The sequence below is a fragment of the Triturus cristatus genome, chromosome 9 (genome assembly GCF_964204655.1).
Source record: "Triturus cristatus chromosome 9, aTriCri1.1, whole genome shotgun sequence".
NCBI classification, from domain to species: Eukaryota; Metazoa; Chordata; class Amphibia; order Caudata; family Salamandridae; genus Triturus; species Triturus cristatus.
This window is the reverse complement of record NC_140592.1, coordinates 214,597,528-214,617,865: the sequence shown is the minus strand read 5'-3', so window position 1 is coordinate 214,617,865 and position 20,338 is coordinate 214,597,528. Positions and strand designations below refer to the sequence as shown.

The 20,338-nt window shown below is 42.2% G+C and overlaps 1 protein-coding gene across 1 annotated transcript in view; it reads right to left on the bottom strand.

The window, feature by feature from the left end:
* Positions 1-20,338, bottom strand: part of PDHB (pyruvate dehydrogenase E1 subunit beta) — a 71,772-nt gene that overhangs the window by 24,295 nt on the left and 27,139 nt on the right. Inside the window, exons 7-8 of the mRNA XM_085624742.1 lie at positions 15,588-15,698; positions 15,209-15,300 (exon numbers count right to left, since the gene is read on the bottom strand). Of these exons, the coding sequence (XP_085480868.1) occupies positions 15,209-15,300; positions 15,588-15,698 (203 nt within the window). The remainder of the gene's footprint in view (positions 1-15,208; positions 15,301-15,587; positions 15,699-20,338) is intronic.

Here is a 20,338-nt window from a genome sequence, read left to right as displayed (position 1 = left end):
AGAGAGGGAGGGAGAGAGGGAGAGAGAGATAGAGGGAGAGAGAGATAGAGGAATAGAGGGAGAGAGAGATAGAGGAAGAGAGAGAGGGAGAGAGAGATAGAGGAAGAGAGAGAGGGAGGGAGAGATAGAGGAAGAGGGAGAGAGAGATAGAGGGAGGGAGGGAGGGAGGGAGGGAGAGACGGAGAGACGGAGAGAGGGAGAGAGGGAGAGACGGAGAGACGGAGAGAGGGAGAGAGGGAGAGAGGGAGAGAGGGAGAGTGATAGAGTGATAGAGTGATAGAGGGAGAGTGATAGAGGGAGAGTGATAGAGGGAGATAGATAGAGGGAGATAGATAGAGGGAGATAGATAGAGGGAGATAGATAGAGATAGATAGATAGAGATAGATAGAGATAGATAGATAGAGATAGATAGAGATAGATAGATAGAGATAGATAGAGATAGATAGATAGATAGATATAGATAGATAGATAGATAGATAGATAGAGATAGATAGATAGAGATAGATAGATAGAGGGAGATAGATAGATAGAGGGAGATAGATAGAGATAGATAGAGATAGATAGAGGGAGATAGATAGAGGGAGATAGATAGAGGGAGATAGATAGAGGGAGATAGATAGAGGGAGATAGATAGAGGGAGATAGAGATAGATAGAGATAGATAGATAGAGATAGATAGATAGAGGGAGATAGATAGAGATAGATAGAGATAGATAGAGATAGATAGAGGGAGATAGATAGAGGGAGATAGATAGAGGGAGATAGATAGAGGGAGATAGAGATAGATAGAGATAGATAGATAGAGATAGATAGATAGAGATAGATAGATAGAGATAGATAGATAGAGATAGATAGATAGAGATAGATAGATAGATAGAGATAGATAGATAGATAGAGATAGATAGATAGATAGAGATAGATAGATAGAGATAGATAGATAGAGATAGATAGATAGAGATAGATAGAGATAGATAGATAGAGATAGATAGATAGAGATAGATAGATAGAGATAGAGGGAGATAGATAGAGGGAGATAGATAGAGATAGATAGATAGAGGGAGATAGATAGAGGGAGATAGATAGAGGGAGATAGATAGAGGGAGATAGATAGAGGGAGATAGATAGAGGGAGATAGATAGAGGGAGATAGATAGAGGGAGATAGATAGAGGGAGATAGATAGAGGGAGATAGATAGAGGGAGATAGATAGAGGGAGATAGATAGAGGGAGATAGATAGAGGGAGATAGATAGATAGAGATAGAGGGAGATAGATAGAGGGAGATAGATAGAGGGAGATAGATAGAGGGAGATAGATAGAGGGAGATAGATAGAGGGAGATAGATAGAGGGAGATAGATAGAGGGAGATAGATAGAGGGAGATAGATAGAGGGAGATAGATAGAGGGAGATAGATAGAGGTAGATAGATAGAGATAGATAGAGATAGATAGATAGAGATAGATAGAGATAGATAGAGATAGATAGATAGATAGATAGATAGATAGAGATAGATAGAGATAGATAGATAGAGATAGAGATAGATAGAGATAGATAGATAGAGATAGATAGAGATAGATAGATAGAGATAGATAGATAGAGATAGATAGATAGATAGAGATAGATAGAGATAGATAGATAGAGATAGAGATAGATAGAGATAGAGGGAGATAGATAGAGATAGATAGATAGAGGGAGATAGATAGAGATAGATAGAGGGAGATAGATAGAGATAGATAGAGATAGATAGAGGGAGATAGATAGAGGGAGATAGATAGAGGGAGATAGATAGAGATAGATAGAGATAGATAGAGATAGATAGAGGGAGATAGATAGAGATAGATAGATAGAGATAGATAGATAGAGGGAGATAGATAGATAGAGATAGATAGAGATAGAGATAGATAGAGATAGATAGAGATAGATAGAGGGAGATAGATAGAGGGAGATAGATAGAGATAGATAGAGATAGATAGAGATAGATAGAGATAGATAGAGATAGATAGAGGGAGATAGATAGAGATAGATAGATAGAGATAGATAGATAGAGGGAGATAGATAGAGGGAGATAGATAGATAGAGATAGATAGAGATAGAGATAGATAGAGATAGATAGAGATAGATAGAGATAGATAGAGATAGATAGAGATAGATAGAGATAGATAGAGGGAGATAGATAGAGGGAGATAGATAGAGATAGATAGAGGGAGATAGATAGAGATAGATAGAGGGAGATAGATAGAGGGAGATAGATAGAGGGAGATAGATAGAGATAGATAGAGATAGATAGATAGAGGGAGATAGATAGAGGGAGATAGATAGAGGGAGATAGATAGAGGGAGATAGATAGAGATAGATAGAGGGAGATAGATAGAGATAGATAGAGATAGATAGAGATAGATAGATAGAGATAGATAGAGATAGATAGATAGAGATAGATAGATAGAGATAGATAGAGATAGATAGAGATAGATAGATAGATAGATAGAGATAGATAGAGATAGATAGATAGAGATAGAGATAGATAGAGATAGAGGGAGATAGATAGAGATAGATAGATAGAGGGAGATAGATAGAGGGAGATAGATAGAGGGAGATAGATAGAGATAGATAGAGGGAGATAGATAGAGATAGATAGAGGGAGATAGATAGAGATAGATAGAGATAGATAGAGGGAGATAGATAGAGGGAGATAGATAGAGGGAGATAGATAGAGATAGATAGAGATAGAGGGAGATAGATAGAGATAGATAGAGATAGAGGGAGATAGATAGAGGGAGATAGATAGAGATAGATAGATAGATAGAGGGAGATAGATAGAGATAGATAGATAGATAGAGGGAGATAGATAGAGATAGATAGATAGATAGAGGGAGATAGATAGAGGGAGATAGATAGAGATAGATAGAGGGAGATAGATAGAGGGAGATAGATAGAGGGAGATAGATAGAGGGAGATAGATAGAGGGAGATAGATAGAGGGAGATAGATAGAGGGAGATAGATAGAGGGAGATAGATAGAGGGAGATAGATAGAGGGAGATAGATAGAGATAGATAGAGGGAGATAGATAGAGATAGATAGAGATAGATAGATAGATAGATAGATAGAGATAGATAGATAGGATAGATAGAGATAGATAGAGATAGAGGGAGATAGATAGAGATAGATAGATAGAGATAGATAGAGGGAGATAGATAGAGGGAGATAGAGATAGATAGAGGGAGATAGATAGAGGGAGATAGATAGAGGGAGATAGATAGAGATAGATAGAGGGAGATAGATAGAGATAGATAGAGGAGATAGATAGAGGGAGATAGATAGAGATAGATAGAGGGAGATAGATAGAGATAGATAGAGATAGATAGATAGAGATAGATAGATAGAGATAGATAGATAGAGATAGATAGATAGAGATAGATAGATAGAGGGAGATGATAGAGGAGATAGATAGAGGGAGATAGATAGAGGGAGATAGATAGAGGGAGATAGATAGAGATAGATAGAGGGAGATAGATAGAGATAGATAGAGGGAGATGGATAGAGGGAGATAGATAGAGGGAGATAGATAGAGGGAGATAGATAGAGGGAGATAGATAGAGGGAGATAGATAGAGGGAGATAGATAGAGGGAGATAGATAGAGGGAGATAGATAGAGATAGATATAGATAGATAGAGATAGATAGATAGAGATAGATAGATAGAGATAGATAGAGATAGATAGATAGAGGGAGATAGATAGAGGGAGATAGATAGAGGGAGATAGATAGAGGGAGATAGATAGAGGGAGATAGATAGAGGGAGATAGATAGAGGGAGATAGATAGAGGGAGATAGATAGAGGGAGATAGATAGAGGGAGATAGATAGAGGGAGATAGATAGAGGGAGATAGATAGAGGGAGATAGATAGAGGGAGATAGATAGAGATAGATAGAGATAGATAGAGGGAGATAGATAGAGATAGATAGATAGAGATAGATAGATAGAGGGAGATAGAGATAGATAGAGATAGATAGAGATAGATAGATAGAGATAGATAGATAGAGGGAGATAGAGATAGATAGAGATAGATAGAGATAGATAGAGATAGATAGAGATAGATAGAGATAGATAGATAGAGATAGATAGAGATAGATAGAGATAGATAGAGATAGAGATAGATAGATAGAGGGAGATAGATAGAGGGAGATAGATAGAGGGAGATAGATAGAGATAGATAGAGATAGATAGATAGAGGGAGATAGATAGAGGGAGATAGATAGAGGGAGATAGATAGAGGGAGATAGATAGAGGGAGATAGATAGAGATAGATAGAGATAGATAGATAGAGGGAGATAGATAGAGGGAGATAGATAGAGGGAGATAGATAGAGGGAGATAGATAGAGATAGATAGAGGGAGATAGATAGAGATAGATAGAGATAGATAGATAGAGGGAGATAGATAGAGGGAGATAGATAGAGGGAGATAGATAGAGGGAGATAGATAGAGATAGATAGAGGGAGATAGATAGAGATAGATAGAGATAGATAGATAGAGATAGATAGAGATAGATAGATAGAGATAGATAGATAGAGATAGATAGAGATAGATAGATGGAGATAGATAGAGGGAGATAGATAGAGATAGATAGAGGGAGATAGATAGAGGGAGATAGATAGAGATAGATAGAGGGAGATAGATAGAGGGAGATAGAGATAGATAGAGGGAGATAGATAGAGGGAGATAGATAGAGGGAGATAGATAGAGGGAGATAGATAGAGGGAGATAGAGGGAGATAGATAGAGATAGATAGATAGAGGGAGATAGATAGAGATAGATAGAGGGAGATAGATAGAGATAGATAGAGATAGATAGATAGAGATAGATAGATAGAGATAGATAGATAGAGATAGATAGATATAGATAGATAGAGATAGATAGATAGAGGGAGATAGATAGAGGGAGATAGATAGAGGGAGATAGATAGAGGGAGATAGATAGAGGGAGATAGATAGAGGGAGATAGATAGAGGGAGATAGATAGAGGGAGATAGATAGAGGGAGATAGATAGAGGGAGATAGATAGAGATAGATAGAGATAGATAGATAGAGATAGATAGATAGAGATAGATAGATAGAGATAGATAGAGATAGATAGATAGAGGGAGATAGATAGAGATAGATAGATAGAGATAGATAGAGATAGATAGATAGAGATAGATAGATAGAGATAGATAGAGATAGATAGATAGAGATAGATAGAGATAGATAGATAGAGGGAGATAGATAGAGGGAGATAGAGATAGATAGAGGGAGATAGATAGAGATAGAGATAGATAGAGGGAGATAGATAGAGATAGAGATAGATAGAGGGAGATAGATAGAGGGAGATAGATAGAGGGAGATAGATAGAGATAGATAGAGGGAGATAGATAGAGATAGATAGAGATAGATAGATAGAGATAGATAGATAGAGATAGATAGATAGAGATAGATAGATAGAGGGAGATAGATAGAGGGAGATAGATATAGATAGAGATAGATAGAGATAGATAGAGATAGATAGAGATAGATAGAGATAGATAGAGATAGATAGAGATAGATAGAGATAGATAGAGATAGATAGAGATAGATAGAGGGAGATAGATAGAGGGAGATAGATAGATAGAGATAGATAGAGGGAGATAGATAGAGATAGATAGAGATAGATAGAGATAGATAGAGATAGATAGATAGAGATAGATAGATAGAGATAGATAGAGATAGATAGATAGATAGAGATAGATAGATAGAGATAGATAGATAGAGGGAGATAGATAGAGGGAGATAGATAGAGGGAGATAGAGATAGATAGAGATAGATAGAGATAGATAGAGATAGATAGAGATAGATAGAGATAGATAGATAGAGGGAGATAGATAGAGGGAGATAGATAGAGGGAGATAGATAGAGGGAGATAGATAGAGATAGATAGAGGGAGATAGATAGAGGGAGATAGATAGAGGGAGATAGAGATAGATAGAGGGAGATAGATAGAGGGAGATAGATAGAGGGAGATAGATAGAGGGAGATAGATAGAGATAGATAGAGGGAGATAGATAGAGATAGATAGATAGAGGGAGATAGATAGAGGGAGATAGATAGAGGGAGATAGATAGAGATAGATAGAGGGAGATAGATAGAGATAGATAGATATAGATAGATAGAGATAGATAGATAGAGGGAGATAGATAGAGGGAGATAGATAGAGGGAGATAGATAGAGGGAGATAGAGATAGATAGAGATAGATAGAGATAGATAGAGATAGATAGATAGAGATAGATAGATAGAGATAGATAGAGATAGATAGAGATAGATAGAGATAGATAGAGATAGATAGAGATAGATAGAGATAGATAGAGATAGGGAGATAGATAGAGGGAGATAGATAGAGGGAGATAGAGGGAGATAGATAGAGATAGATAGAGGGAGATAGATAGAGGGAGATAGATAGAGATAGATAGATAGAGGGAGATAGATAGAGGGAGATAGATAGAGGGAGATAGATAGAGATAGATAGAGGGAGATAGATAGAGATAGATAGATAGAGATAGATAGATAGAGATAGATAGATAGAGATAGATAGAGATAGATAGATAGAGGGAGATAGATAGAGATAGATAGAGATAGATAGATAGAGGGAGATAGATAGAGGGAGATAGAGATAGATAGAGGGAGATAGATAGAGGGAGATAGATAGAGGGAGATAGATAGAGGGAGATAGATAGAGGGAGATAGATAGAGGGAGATAGATAGAGATAGATAGAGATAGATAGATAGAGATAGATAGAGGGAGATAGATAGAGGGAGATAGATAGAGGGAGATAGAGATAGATAGATAGAGATAGATAGATAGAGATAGATAGATAGAGGGAGATAGATAGAGGGAGATAGATAGAGGGAGATAGATAGAGGGAGATAGATAGAGGGAGATAGATAGAGATAGATAGAGATAGATAGAGATAGATAGAGATAGATAGAGATAGATAGAGATAGATAGATAGAGATAGATAGATAGAGATAGATAGATAGAGATAGATAGATAGAGATAGATAGATAGATGTGAATGCCGGGTCTGGTGGCTCAGTGGACGAAGGCGTCTGTGACCATGAGGTTGAACAGGCCCCTGCAGCAGTTTTTTTTTGCTCTAGCCCCGCCCCCTCCTCCACTGACCCCGCCCCCACCGGTGCAGCCCCTGGCCACAAACCACACTGTAAATTTGGCCCCCGAGAGAAAGTTTGTGAGTACCCCTGCACTAGACCATTCAAAGTAAATGAGATTAGGGTACACACCCACCCTGCCCAGAAGAGGATGGTATCGCAGGATTAAAAAAAGTGGACAAATTCATCTAGGAAGGGGATGTCTCCAATTGACCATATTTCTTCGAGGGCCAGTATGCTATACTGCCTAACAAAATCTAGCCAATTCTAATCACCGGCCGTCTCCTCGAGTCCAGCAACATTCCAAGACAAAAGACTAAGCTGATCAATGCATCAACTCCTGCAAGAGGAGAATTGGGTCCATCCCCCGTGAAAAATTTACGTCACCACCAATAGAATGTATTCAATCAACCCCCTCAAGAGTGTTACAAGCATCAAACCTATTAAAGAGAGGGAAGGGAAGTGGTAGTTGCCACAGAAGACTAAGATAAGGTCTGTACTGTTCGGGATTCAGCAAAGGTGAAATACCTGGATTCAAATGATGTACATTACCCGACTTGTAGAAACCAACAACAAAAAAACACACATTCCAATGTCCGAGCCCCCAATGCTCACAGTTGGATGCTCTTTACCCTCAAATGAGGCAAAAAAAATCTGCCCGCAGCTAATCTATTGCTAAAACTGATCACTGTACAGTCACCAGAAAGATTTTTGGGTTCCCGCCCTACCCTGCATACCATATTGATTTGGACATAAAACCACATAAGTCCCTGCCCATGTTGTCAGCCAGTGTGTCACATTGTTTTGAGCGGACACTAGCTTTCACTAGTATTTAACTTCAGCGGGGGTACATTTACCAAAACAACAACATATGGTGTACAATCAGGTGGAAGATCCGCTTGGACGGCGCCGAGCAAAATACCACACGTTGGTGCCCTTAATGGAAATACTGCCTTTTCTTCACTTAAGGAGTGTGGAGCAGGAAAGCGCCCGGGGCAGGATTTGTGCGACGTATACATCATCCTTAGTTCTGTCCTGAATATTAACAAGTGTCAATAAACCTGGGCCAGTCCCAGCAAATCCTCCATCCACAAACCAAGCCTATCGAGACCACAATGCATCACATACCCAGCCTCAGCGAAATCAGTCAGCTACCACGCCACTACAACAGGGATCAGGTAGCTGGACACACAGGTGGAAACAGCATCAACAGAGGGCAAACCCAGCCCAACAGGGATCAGGGCCACAACCGCGGCAGGGAGGGTGACTGTCTGGGGAGGCAATGCCTTTGCACAAACACAGAACTCAAATGTAAAATAAGTCAAAACCCCCACCTCGGAGTGCGGACTGCCGGCGTAACAGTAGGTTGTTTGCTGCACTGTACCCTGCAGAGGAGGCCAAGTTTTAGCCCCCTCGGTGAGTTGCTGGTAGGAATCCACCTGGCAACCACCCGATTCAAAGCCTCTGTGAGATGGAGATGCGTCCCCGTGCCTGGATAAAATTGCCAAAAAATATCTGGGCAATAAAACACGTTGGCCATTCAAGTTAAAATGGTCTAAACATGCAGTTTATTTTAACAAAGTGAGGACACTATTAAAATAAAGAATGTGTGGAATAAATGTTCACAACTCACTTTTAATTATGAGATTTATTCACCTTTTTTTCACACTACTGGGCTTAGACGTTTGACAGAACGAGCAAACTGGTGAGTACCAACCAGTAGCTCCATGGATGGTGCTTACGTGAGGCACTTTCTGACTTCTCTCACATTTTTTCCTTGGTGGGTGTGAGATTAGCTGTGGATGGTTGATAATTTTTAAATGAGGAACACTTAGAGGTAGGCCTGCTTAGATAATTTAGTATAGCCACACTTAGGAGTACACAATACCCGCTTAGCATAAGTTATAAAGACAAAGTGTTCGGTCTAATCAGGTTATTTTTGTATGAGGCTGTCTTCTTTAATAACGAATGCCCTGAGACATGAAGTTCCAGTGTAGGGCCATCCACCTCTATGATACAAGGGGAAAGGAGTCTCGTAGTAAAGGGTAGAACAACAGCATAGATAACCCATGTCAGGAAATCTGTGATACTGAGGTGAATAGGTATATGTGATTAGAAGGGAAGGTGCAACTCATAATTGTACGTAAACTGACACTGTATTCCTTGTGATTCAGTGGAAAATGAATTATTCCACTGTGAACAAATGGAAACTGGCACATTACTGCACATTCCGGACATGCAATGGGGCACCTCTACGCAGACTGATGTCTACTAGCAATGTAGCGAGTTTGCCTACACTCAGCTCCTCCCCAGATGGTGTGGCCTTTGCTCCCTTGTCACCATACACACCTCGACCCTGGTCATTCCCAGAGAAGAACTGTCAGAGTTGCACCAACCTCGGCTAGAGAAGACAATTCTGTTGCATCAGACTTGAGAAAAAAGAACTGCGAAGTATTTTTTACTGGGCTCAGTACAAGGACGAAGTCAGACGTGAACAGGAAACTCGGGTCAATCCCCAGATAAGCGCAGTGACACCACAATATTCCAGGGAGATTGGCCCCAATAAAGCACACATGGCCAGAGGGGTGCACACCTTCCTAAAACATCAGTCAGATGCCACATAGCCAATTAGGACACAGCACACACAGTTATCACACGCGCCACGGGCTGGACATCTGGACAGACACATTACCCACTGGCCCCCATTGTGTCCATGCAAGGTCTAAGCCTACTTGCATTGGCTATCAGGGCCCTTAGTTATGACTCCACAGACAAGGCCCATATTCTTTGACAAAAAAAGGTTTGTCGGAAGTACCTTATGACACCCAAAAACTGTATAAAGACTTGTTCACATTGATTGTACTTTGAGACAGTCCTCAGACCTGCTTCTGTAATGGGGCTTCCGGTCAAAGTGTTTAATTATACCAACTGTTCCTGCTTTGCCCAAAGCCTCTTGCCTTTTGTTTTTTCAAGATAAATTCATATTCGAGCAACACAACCCTTCAGGTCTCCCAGAGGTCTTAATAAGGTGAAGTCCTTCTGTTCTACCACAGGTTCAGGAAAGTTTAGAGTAAGGCTGGGCGAGGATCCAGCTTAATAGGGGGTTCACACGCCTGTGTGAGAGGGACAGACCAGGACACTCATAGCTCCTCTCTGGCCAAAGGAGTAAAGGTTCCCAGGCCCTGACCCACCTACCTTTTTGGTAGTTCCGGTTTGTTTTACTGCAAACAGACGAAAATGCAATGTTAGGGAAAATTCTAGATGGTGAAGGTCTACAGCCACACTAAACTTGGGCTCTAAGGCTGTGGGTGTGAATGGGGAGTGCACTATGGTAATCCTAGGTTCCTCCAAAATCAAAAACTAAAAACCAGTTTGAGCAAGCATAACACCCACAACAAACTCAAAAACCGAAGTCTGGTAGGACAAAAGCTAGGTCATTGAGCACCTAGACAAGGGATACACACACAGATTGTCCTGGCATACTGGTTGCTCCCTATGCAGGGTGTAAAACTTTTATATGTGCTTCAGGCAGTGTGTAGGAAAGTGCCCCTTTTTTGCATGGTTGCCCCCACTTTTTGGCTAATGTTGATGTACTTTGACTGCATGTGCCCTGGATCCCTGCCAATGAGGTACCCAGTGCCTAAGTTATTTCCCTAAACCTGTACTGCTGCAAAACCCAATTGGCAACTCTGGCCACATGTAAGCCCCTTGTAAACAGTACCCTAGGTACCAAGAGCAGTAAACCGGGAAGGCCTCAAAGGGCTGCAGCACTTATAGTGTCACCCCGGAGAGGCCCTGTACCTTTGCACACACATACTGCCATTGCAGACTGCGAGTTTTGGGGCAGAACAAAGTGAAGAGTCGACATGGCACACATCCTTGGCCCCTACTGTTTGACCCCCACAGGAGAATTGGCGGGAAAACCAAGTTAGGGAGAGAGGTATGCCCACCTTTGCCAACCCCACCCCTCAGGAAGGCGTGGTGAATCACAGTCCCCGCCATCTTGCAGGTGGGGGGGACCCAGCCAACCAGAGTGAGGCCTATGCCCCCTCCTACTGGAAGGTGGCATAATAGGGGGATGTACCCACCCCAAGGAAAGTACCTATTGGTCCCAACCTGTACCTACCTGAAACACCCCTAAATTGTGTTTTTAGGGGCAACCCTGAACCTTGCCTCCTCAGACCACAGCCGAAAAGAAGCAAGAAGGACTGAACATCCGTGCGGGTGAAGAAGAGGATGACATCAACTGATTTGGCCCATGTCCTATCGGCCTGTCCCGAATTCTGACTCCTCCAAGAGAACCTCGATGTGTCGTGTAGCTAGCAGTCTTGGAAAACCCAGAGAACCTGCCCTGCCTGTTGCGACTAAAAAGGACTGTGTCTCAGGTGAGCACCGGACTTGCTCAAAACCAACCGACTGACTCCGGCCGATTCCGTGAGTCACCAACACTCTGCGCCCGGCGCCCCGAGCCTGAGTGGCCACAATAACTACAGTAGGTCCTCCTAATGACACTAGCCTGGATCCCAGTGTCCCCTGGAACTCTACACGCTCCAAGCCCAAACCTGCAGCCAACAACTGCAAGGTCCCCTCAACCACGACCGAAGGAGACACCCTGACCGACTCCATAACCGAAGCGGTCCAGAACAACCAACCGCGTTCATCCGACCAACTCTGTCCCCGAATGCTAAGGTCACAGAACGATGACTCCTAGAGACCCCATTCGCCGCCTCTGCCACTGACCGACTCGGAGTGACCCTCAAACGAATCTGCAGCTTCAGCCAAGTCTGCATCCTACACCCGGCCACCTCTGACCCACTGGCGGTGTAATGCTTGTGTTGGCCATTGGGCCTTACCGTGCTGACCTCAACCCCAGGAGCTTTTGCTTTCCAATCTGGTGGCCTGCTTGCCGCAGTCCCCAAACCCACAACCGTGCTTAGCCCGCTGGCTAACATGTGGTCCCTGCACTCTGCACCCAGCTGCCTCTGTGCCACTGGTGGTGGTGCGACTCAAGTGCACATTTGATCGAATCCTACTCATGGACCCCTAAAACCTTTTCTGCTTTTTCAGGACTAAATATGGTTCGTGAGTAAAACTGTAAACCTATATTAAGCTTATGGAATGTATTCTCTCCCTTTTTCTTCCCTCAGGAAATGCACCAGCCTAGTGTCTAGAGACACCTGGCTGCGTAAGAAACAGAACTGAAAATTAATTCAAAACCTAATTGTGAAATATAAAGTAATCCTTTTTGTAACCAAATCATTGCATGCAAATTGTATTTAAACTGCATAGGCTTGCAAAGAATTTCTATACTTACTTGTACCAGGCCTGTCTTGGTTCTAGAAAATAAATATAACTAAATAATATTTTTACACAAAATAGTTTGGTTCAGTCCTTGAGTGTGTGTAATCATTCTTTGCCAGAGTATGCACAATGAATGCTTAGCACTACCCTCTGATAAGGCCTTACTGCTCGCCCACACTACCACAAATAGAGAGTAAGGTAGTATCTACTTTAACTTCTGCCTAACTTTGGGGATCCACTGAACTCTGTGCACACTATACCTTACTTTGGTATAGTATATACAGAGCCAGATTCCTACATTGGTTGATCAGCAGTCGGATACACAACTTTGCATTTGTTGGACTGACTTGGTCAACATCTGACCACACGACAGAACTCCTAAATTGTCTTTAGAATTCTGATTTTTTTAATGGACACATTTTTTCAAAATTACTAAAAGACTTGTTAGGGCCTTGGTTAAGTTCCTTTAGAATTTTAGAAAATAAAAAGCTCACTATAGTTAGGGGAAAGAGGGGTTAGAATTTATTTTAGAAGTTCTCTTTACAAGAACCCAGCTGTTAGTGAAAACATTACCAATGACAGAGAATATGGTTGAGGAGCTCGACCTCCCCCTTTATCTCCACCTAGCATTTAAGGAGTTAATGTGTCTATGTACACTTAAAAACATTACCATGGAGTCCCATCCCTCAAAACAAAGGCTTCAGGAGCTGTTGGCAGGGTATGCTAAGCACCATCCCTCGGAGGAAGGTGAAGACCTCTTAGATGGGGAAGAGTAGGAGGATACCATTCAACCCCGCACATCCTATGGAGAACAGGGTTCCTGTGCTCCTGACTCCAAGAATACAACTCACAGAACCTAGATCCCACACAGGTGGGTTAGGTACTTCTGAGTCCATGGAGGACAGCCTCGATGAGGAGACCAACCTCTTAGCGAAATTGACCAAAAGATAAGATCTGGAGACCAGACTCCTGGCTCTGGAGAAAGAAAGAGCAGAGATGGGCTTAGCTCTCATCAATGGTGGCAGCAACATACCAAATAGGGACAGAGAGCAGTCTTATGATCGCAAAATCCCCAAAGGAATTGTCCCCAAATTTGAGGAAGGTGATGACATCACCAAATGGTTCACAGCCATTGAGAGGGCTTGTGAAATGAGGAAAGTGAGGAAGTACCACAGGGGGTCACTCCTTTGGGAACTGTTCACTGATAACTGCAGGGACAGACTCCTGACCCTTACAGGAGCAGATGTTGGGTCTTATGACCTCGTTAAGAACACTCTGAGGGCTTTGGGCTCAAAACTGAGGAATATAGGATTAGATTCAGGGGGGGGGGGGCTCACAAACACCATAACCAATCCTGGATCGACTTAGTTGCATGCTCAGTTAAGACACTAGATGGATGGTTAACTGGAAACTATGTGCATGATTTCAATGGACTTTACAATCTTTTAATGAAAGAACATATTTTGAGTAATTGCACTAATGAAAACTAACATCAACATCGGGTAGACGTAGGTGTAATTTCTCCCCAAGAATTAGGAAAGAAGGCAGGTCACTGGGCCAAGACTAGGGTAACCAAAACAACCACTAGGGGTGACCAAAAGAAAGGGGTTACAAAACCTCCTGAGGGGAAAGGGGATGAGAATCCTAAAGATAAAAAGAGTCTTCTCAGGGGCACCAAAAACCTGCTCAGGGGCGTGGGTCCCAAAACTATTCCCGTCCAATGGTAGGTACAAAGGGAAGAACTTTGATCCTCAGAAGGCCTGGTGTTTCAACTGTAGGAAGTTGGAACACTTAACTGGAGATGCTACTTGTCCTAGCAAAAAGCCCCCTAGTCCTACTACAGTTAGCACTGGTGTAGCTAGTCTCCAGATGGGATCAACAGTGTGCCCAGAGCAAATTGGGGTTCACACTAAAGCAGTTCTAGTCACAGAGTGTGAAGCTGAGTTTGCCACTTTAGCTGTGTGGCCACCCAACTTAAAGAAGTATTTGCAATAGCCCTGGATCAATGGGACTAGAATAGAGGCCCTGAGGGATACAGGTGCCAGTCGATATGGTGAGAAATATACTGGTTTCCCCAGAGCAATACTTGATTGGAAAGTCTTATCCAGTCACTAACGCGAACAGTGTTACTACTAACCATGCCATGGCTATTTAAAAAGGTTTAGTACGCCAATCAGGAATTAGACAATTTCCACATGTTTTAGGGGTCACAGCACAAACTGGCACGGAACAGCAGTACTCCAGTGTGCAGTCTAAAAACCAGCAATAAACATTTAAATAAAAAAAAAACGGTGTGACCATGGAACTGTTTAAAAGAGGATAAACATTACTACTGCTATAGATAATGGACTGGGACCAGTTATTAAAAAGAATATGCAAACAACTGGGAAGTTACAAATAGTAACTTGGCTACAAATGGAAAAAGCATTGGTAAAGTCAATCTGTCTCACTTTGTTAATGTTGTTTCTGCTACTATTGCCTTTATTAATGCGAAGCGCTTTCAAAATGAAACAACCAACCATCTTAACTACTGTCAAGATGGCCGCCATACTGCGAGATGAGGAAACACCAGACTGTCTTGAAAGAAAACATTTCATTCTTTGAAGGCGACTACCATGTATGAAATCAGCTGCTGTGTTCAATAGCTTATGAAATATTTTCAAATTGACTGTCAAATGTGTGCATAAGACTGGACTTTTAAATATTTTGAAGTAAAAGGGAAAAGTTTAACATACCTCACATTCGACACCCTCTTTAGCTAGAAAAGTAGCAGCCTCCAAACAGTGTCCAACAGATCTGGAGTGTGAGACCAATGTGATGTGGGTTCCTGTGAAGAGAAACCAACTCAGTAATGCTTTTTCTTGACAGCACAACTTTAAACATAATCTACAGTTAAGTTATTACCAATTAAAATATTACTTAGGACAACAAAATACAATAGGTAGGTCTAAACCTAAATGTAACTTGTATAGGAACTCAATATTAACAAAACATCTTAAACAAAAAACATTTAAATATAACAACATTGAATAAATGCCAATGAATATGAAAGCAGACGCTAGCTAATAAAAAAAAGCATTTCAGTTTACCCACAGAGTCAAATGTATCATATACCTTGCCTTTCGACTTTAGCTTTACCAATAGGAACAACAAAGTCTTTCGACAGAACATCTTCAGAAACTTCAAAGGCGACACCATACATTAGTTCATTTTCCAGCATCACAACTGCAAAAAATAAAAACATGTGGGGAGACAAATGATGAAAAAATAAAAAAATAAAGAATTAAAATATTTACTGTCAAAGTGGTCAACAGTGAAGTTACAAGAAAGACAAATACAAAAAATGTGCATACTTTGTAGTTTAGAAAAAAAAAAATACAATCGGTCAAGCACACTCTGTAAAGCCAACTAATTTACAGAACAAATAGCTCGTTCTATGGTATGTGTTACAGGCATACAAAAGCTCACACCAAACAGCTGAGATACTGGAATGTACAAGCAATGGAGATGTGCAATGATTACGTATAGGTAAAAAGTGAAACAAGAGAACAAGTATTACGGGGCTGGGGTCATGATTAGAACAACCTTGTTTTTTTATTTTGAACACAATTACTACAACTTAGAAAAGGGTGAAAGGCTTTCACCTCAAGGATGTAGGGCCAATGGAGTCAAGAATAGCCACTGATCTCTTGAAGGAATCAAAGTGAGGTGTGGTAAAATGGAGCCAATGCAGCACACCTCCATGCATTACAGCAAGAAGCTGGACACTGAATGAAACGGACGTCACAAGGCTAACACTTCCCCTGAATTTCCAATGCTAGCCTGCAGTCAAGAGATGGGGGAGCTCCCTCAGCCCAACTGTATATAAAAGGGATAGAAGGAGAGAGCATTGGATAGTAAGCAACTGGCTCCTTGTGTTCAGTAGACCAAACATTCCACAGTGCGAACCAAAACCTTCGGAGGGGCTCAAGAAAAACTGTTTGTGCTACCCAAAGAAATTGACACTGCAAGAAAAAGGGTAACTTGGAGATCCATTTTGATGAGTAACAGGAGCTCTTCCAGCTATCAAGCAATTCCTAACTATAGTTAAAATGTCAGACATGAGGACAAACTGTGGATTGGTCCGTTACCATACTGCATTAAGTCTATCCCAAAGTTGCAGATTCGGGAACAAACAAAACATTCAGGAAGTAGTTAATCCAAAAAACAAACACATTAGGTAAGACCATCCTGCAAAAGCTGCGGATCAAAATGCAATCAACTGGAAAGAGCCAAAGGATGACATAGCAGTGTAACAGATTGCTAGCTAAGTCTTCAGGAAGATGGTGCAGTGAACCCAGAAGACACATAGGATTAACACCTCTACACATTCCTTTAGAAGGACGCTAAACAAAAAGAAATAAGATATTGGGCATATGCTGAACAATCAGAAGGTCACAACCCAATCTGCAAATTCATTTCTTAACCAGAGATGACCTACGGGATTCTTTTTTAATAAAAGACATGGTGTCTTTTTCAATTACTTTACACTCCAAAAACTGAACAGCACTTTAAGAGAATAAGGTATTGTGAAAATTTACAGAAAAATATTTGTCAAGGCCTAATGTACTTTCACGAAAAGCCATTTGGTCCTCAGCCTTCTGAATTATGGTCCTCCAGCAGAAGAAACAGTGCCTTTCATTTCATGCGGAGTAAACTTTCTTCCTCAAACTCCAGCTGTATGAGTGCAGCAGCCAGCCACTTCCCCCACGTCATAAAAGCCTCTGTGTGCAAATCCTGTGCTTTCGTGCAATATGTGGGATGCAGTAGAAAATACTAAAACAGGCATTGGCAAAGCCAAAAGGCCTCCCCTATGCAAGAGCTATTGGCTTTGCCAATATGTTTTAGCCATGTTGTATACAAGCCTGGCTGGTTTTCAGCATAGCAAAGAGTAGTGCTGTAGAGTGGAGTGGTATAGTGTCTTGTATTGGAGTTTCACAGAGCGAAGTCACGTAGCGCACAGTGGAGCAGCGCACAGTAGACTGGAGTGTCAGACTGCCTTGGCGTACAGTGTTGCAGAGTTTAGTGGTTTAGAGTGCTGCGGCAAATAATTCAGCGGCATACAATACAGCTTTGTAGAATACAGTGGTGTAGATTACAGTGTTGCATAATAGAATAAAGTGGTGCAGATAGAGTGGCATAGAGTTGTGAAGAGTAGAGCGGTCTAGAGTAGAATATAGTGCCGTAGAGTGCAGTGGTGTAGAGTGGAGTGCTGCAGAGTTGAGTGGCACAGAGTGCATTGGAATAGAATGCTTACAAAATTATAAGACTGCAATGTCATGGTAGCTTTTCTTCATTATTTTCAGCCATGCTGCATATACACCGTGGCTAAAAATCATTGTAAACGCCAATAGGTCTCATAAATGAGATCTATTGCTTTTGCCAATGCTTGTTTGGTTAAGGTGTCTGGAATACATGTTATATACAGTTACATGTAGGTTAAAGATCACCGTTTTAGCTACATATTATTTTGTTCTTTTTAGCTACCTGACTGCACCCTCTCCCCATACTCACTGACCCTGGACGGTCGTACTCACAATCACAGTTCCCATACTTTCTAATACACTCTCCAGGTATGAGCAGGGCTGCCTAGCAGAAAGTACAAACCAGAATGGCTAGCCCATTAGGAAAACAGAACAAACCTTACAACATAGTTTTTTGTTTCTACAGTTATTTCAGCTTATTTTATGAGCAGGTCAGCCCTGCTGATAAAACAAGCTTCACCAACTAAAGAAAGCAAGCCCAGAATTACAAAACTATGTTGCTTGGCTAACACCAGCAACAGAGAAAATGACACTCGAGCAGCTTTCTCTGCTGCAGCTCTTTGTGAACCACTGGTGTAGTGTTGCAGAGTATAGTGGTGTAGAGTACAGTGGCATAGAGGGGAGTAGTGCAAGGGCATATAGTACAGTGGGGCAGGGTAGATTAGATTGGCATACAGTGGATTTACATTGAGTGCAGGAGCATGGAGTTAAGGGGTACAGAGTAGACTACAGTGGCATAGTGAAGTGGCAAAGAGTGCAGTGTTGCAGAGTGGCATAGAGTAAAGTGGAGTTGTGAAGAGTGGAATGGCCTAGACTGCAGTGGAGTAGAGTATAGTGGTGCAGAGTAGAGTGCAATGGCGTAGAGTAGACTAGACTAGTGCATTGGCATAGAGTGTTGTAGAGTATAGTGGCGTACAATGCAACGTCGTAAAATGTAGTGCAGTGGTGTAGAGTGGAGTGTAGAGTGGAGTGGTGCTGAGTAGAGTGGCATAGAGTGGAGTGGTGTAGAGTAGAGTGGCTAGAGTGTAGTAGTGCAAAGTAGAGTTCAGTGGCATAGAGTGCAGTTGCGTAGGGTGTATAGGCATAGAGTGTAATCATGTAGAGTGCAGGGTTGTATGATGGAGGCACGCATGGCTTGCCTCTACCACGGAGCCCAAACTACGAATGCATCTTAACCAAGCATTCCTTTACCATGCATGCCTTTACCACGCATGCCTTTACCACGCATTTTCAATGGAAGGGCATGAATGGTAAAGGGGTATATGTGGCTACGGTCTCGACCCCACCTCCCCAAGCTACAAACCCACTACCTGCCCCCCCCAACCTGGGGTCCAATACCCCTCCCCCCCTTCCACGCTGTCCCTAACCCTTAATATACACTACCCCGACACCCTCACCCCCCCCTCCAAACTGTCCCTAAAACTATCCCATCCCCTTTCACTGCCCATAGGCCTAAAACCCTAACCCCAATTTTAAAAAACTACCCTGACACCCCAACCCCCCCCAAGCCCTTAAACAAAATACCCCGCCCTCCCTGAATATAACCCGGACTTCCTATGCCCCTCCCCTTGCCCTGAGGCCTAAACCCTTGCCCCCCTCCCACCCCCTGCTCGGTCCCTAAAACTACCCCCATCCCCTTCTGCTGCCCTTAAGCCTAATACCTTAACTAAACAAACTACCCTGACCCTCCCAAAGCCCTGAAAACTACCCAGACCCTCCCAAAACCCTGAAACCACAACATAACACCTCCCCAGCCCTGAAAACGACCCGACCCTCTCCCAGACCTGAAAACTACCCGGACCCTCACCCTGCCCTGAAAACTACTCCCGACCCCCCTCCACCCAGAAAACAACCCAGACCCTAAAAAAACCCTCAACCCATACAAACTACCCCCTCCAAATCTGGCCCCAGCCTCACTTACCTAACCACGTCTCCTCTTCCTGGTGTCTTTCTGCTTCCACCGAGCTGCAGGCAGCAGCTAGACCACGCACTGCCTTAACCACGCATATGCATGATTAAGGCATATGCGTGGTTAAGACAAGCATGGTAGGGCTTGCGTAGTCAGAACATGTGTGGCTCTGCCCACGTTGTTCCGACTGTTTCCCAGGGCGCAGTGTTGCAGAGCGGCGTGGAGGTGAGAAGAGTAAAATGGCCTAGATTGGAGTAATGTAGAGTAGAGTGAAGTAGAGTGCACTGGCATAGAGTAGAGTGGTGCAGAGTAGAGAGGCGTAGAGTGAAGCGGCATAGAGTGCAGTGCCGTAGAGCGGAATAGAGTACAATAGCATGGAGTGGTGCAAAGTGGAGTGATGCAGAGTAGAGTGCAGTAGTAGTGTAGAGTGGAGGCATACTGTCAAACACATTTTCAAATGAAATTACCTTAACATTTGCACAGATATACAGTTTGACTAATACAACTATATAGCACATAAACGATAATGTGAGGAAATGGCATCACCTAGTGTATTGAATTGATCATACTAAGTATTTGTTTCCAACACACTTAAGAATTAATAATGTGCTTCATTTGTGCTGTCCCAATTCTTATATATTCTAAAATGCTTG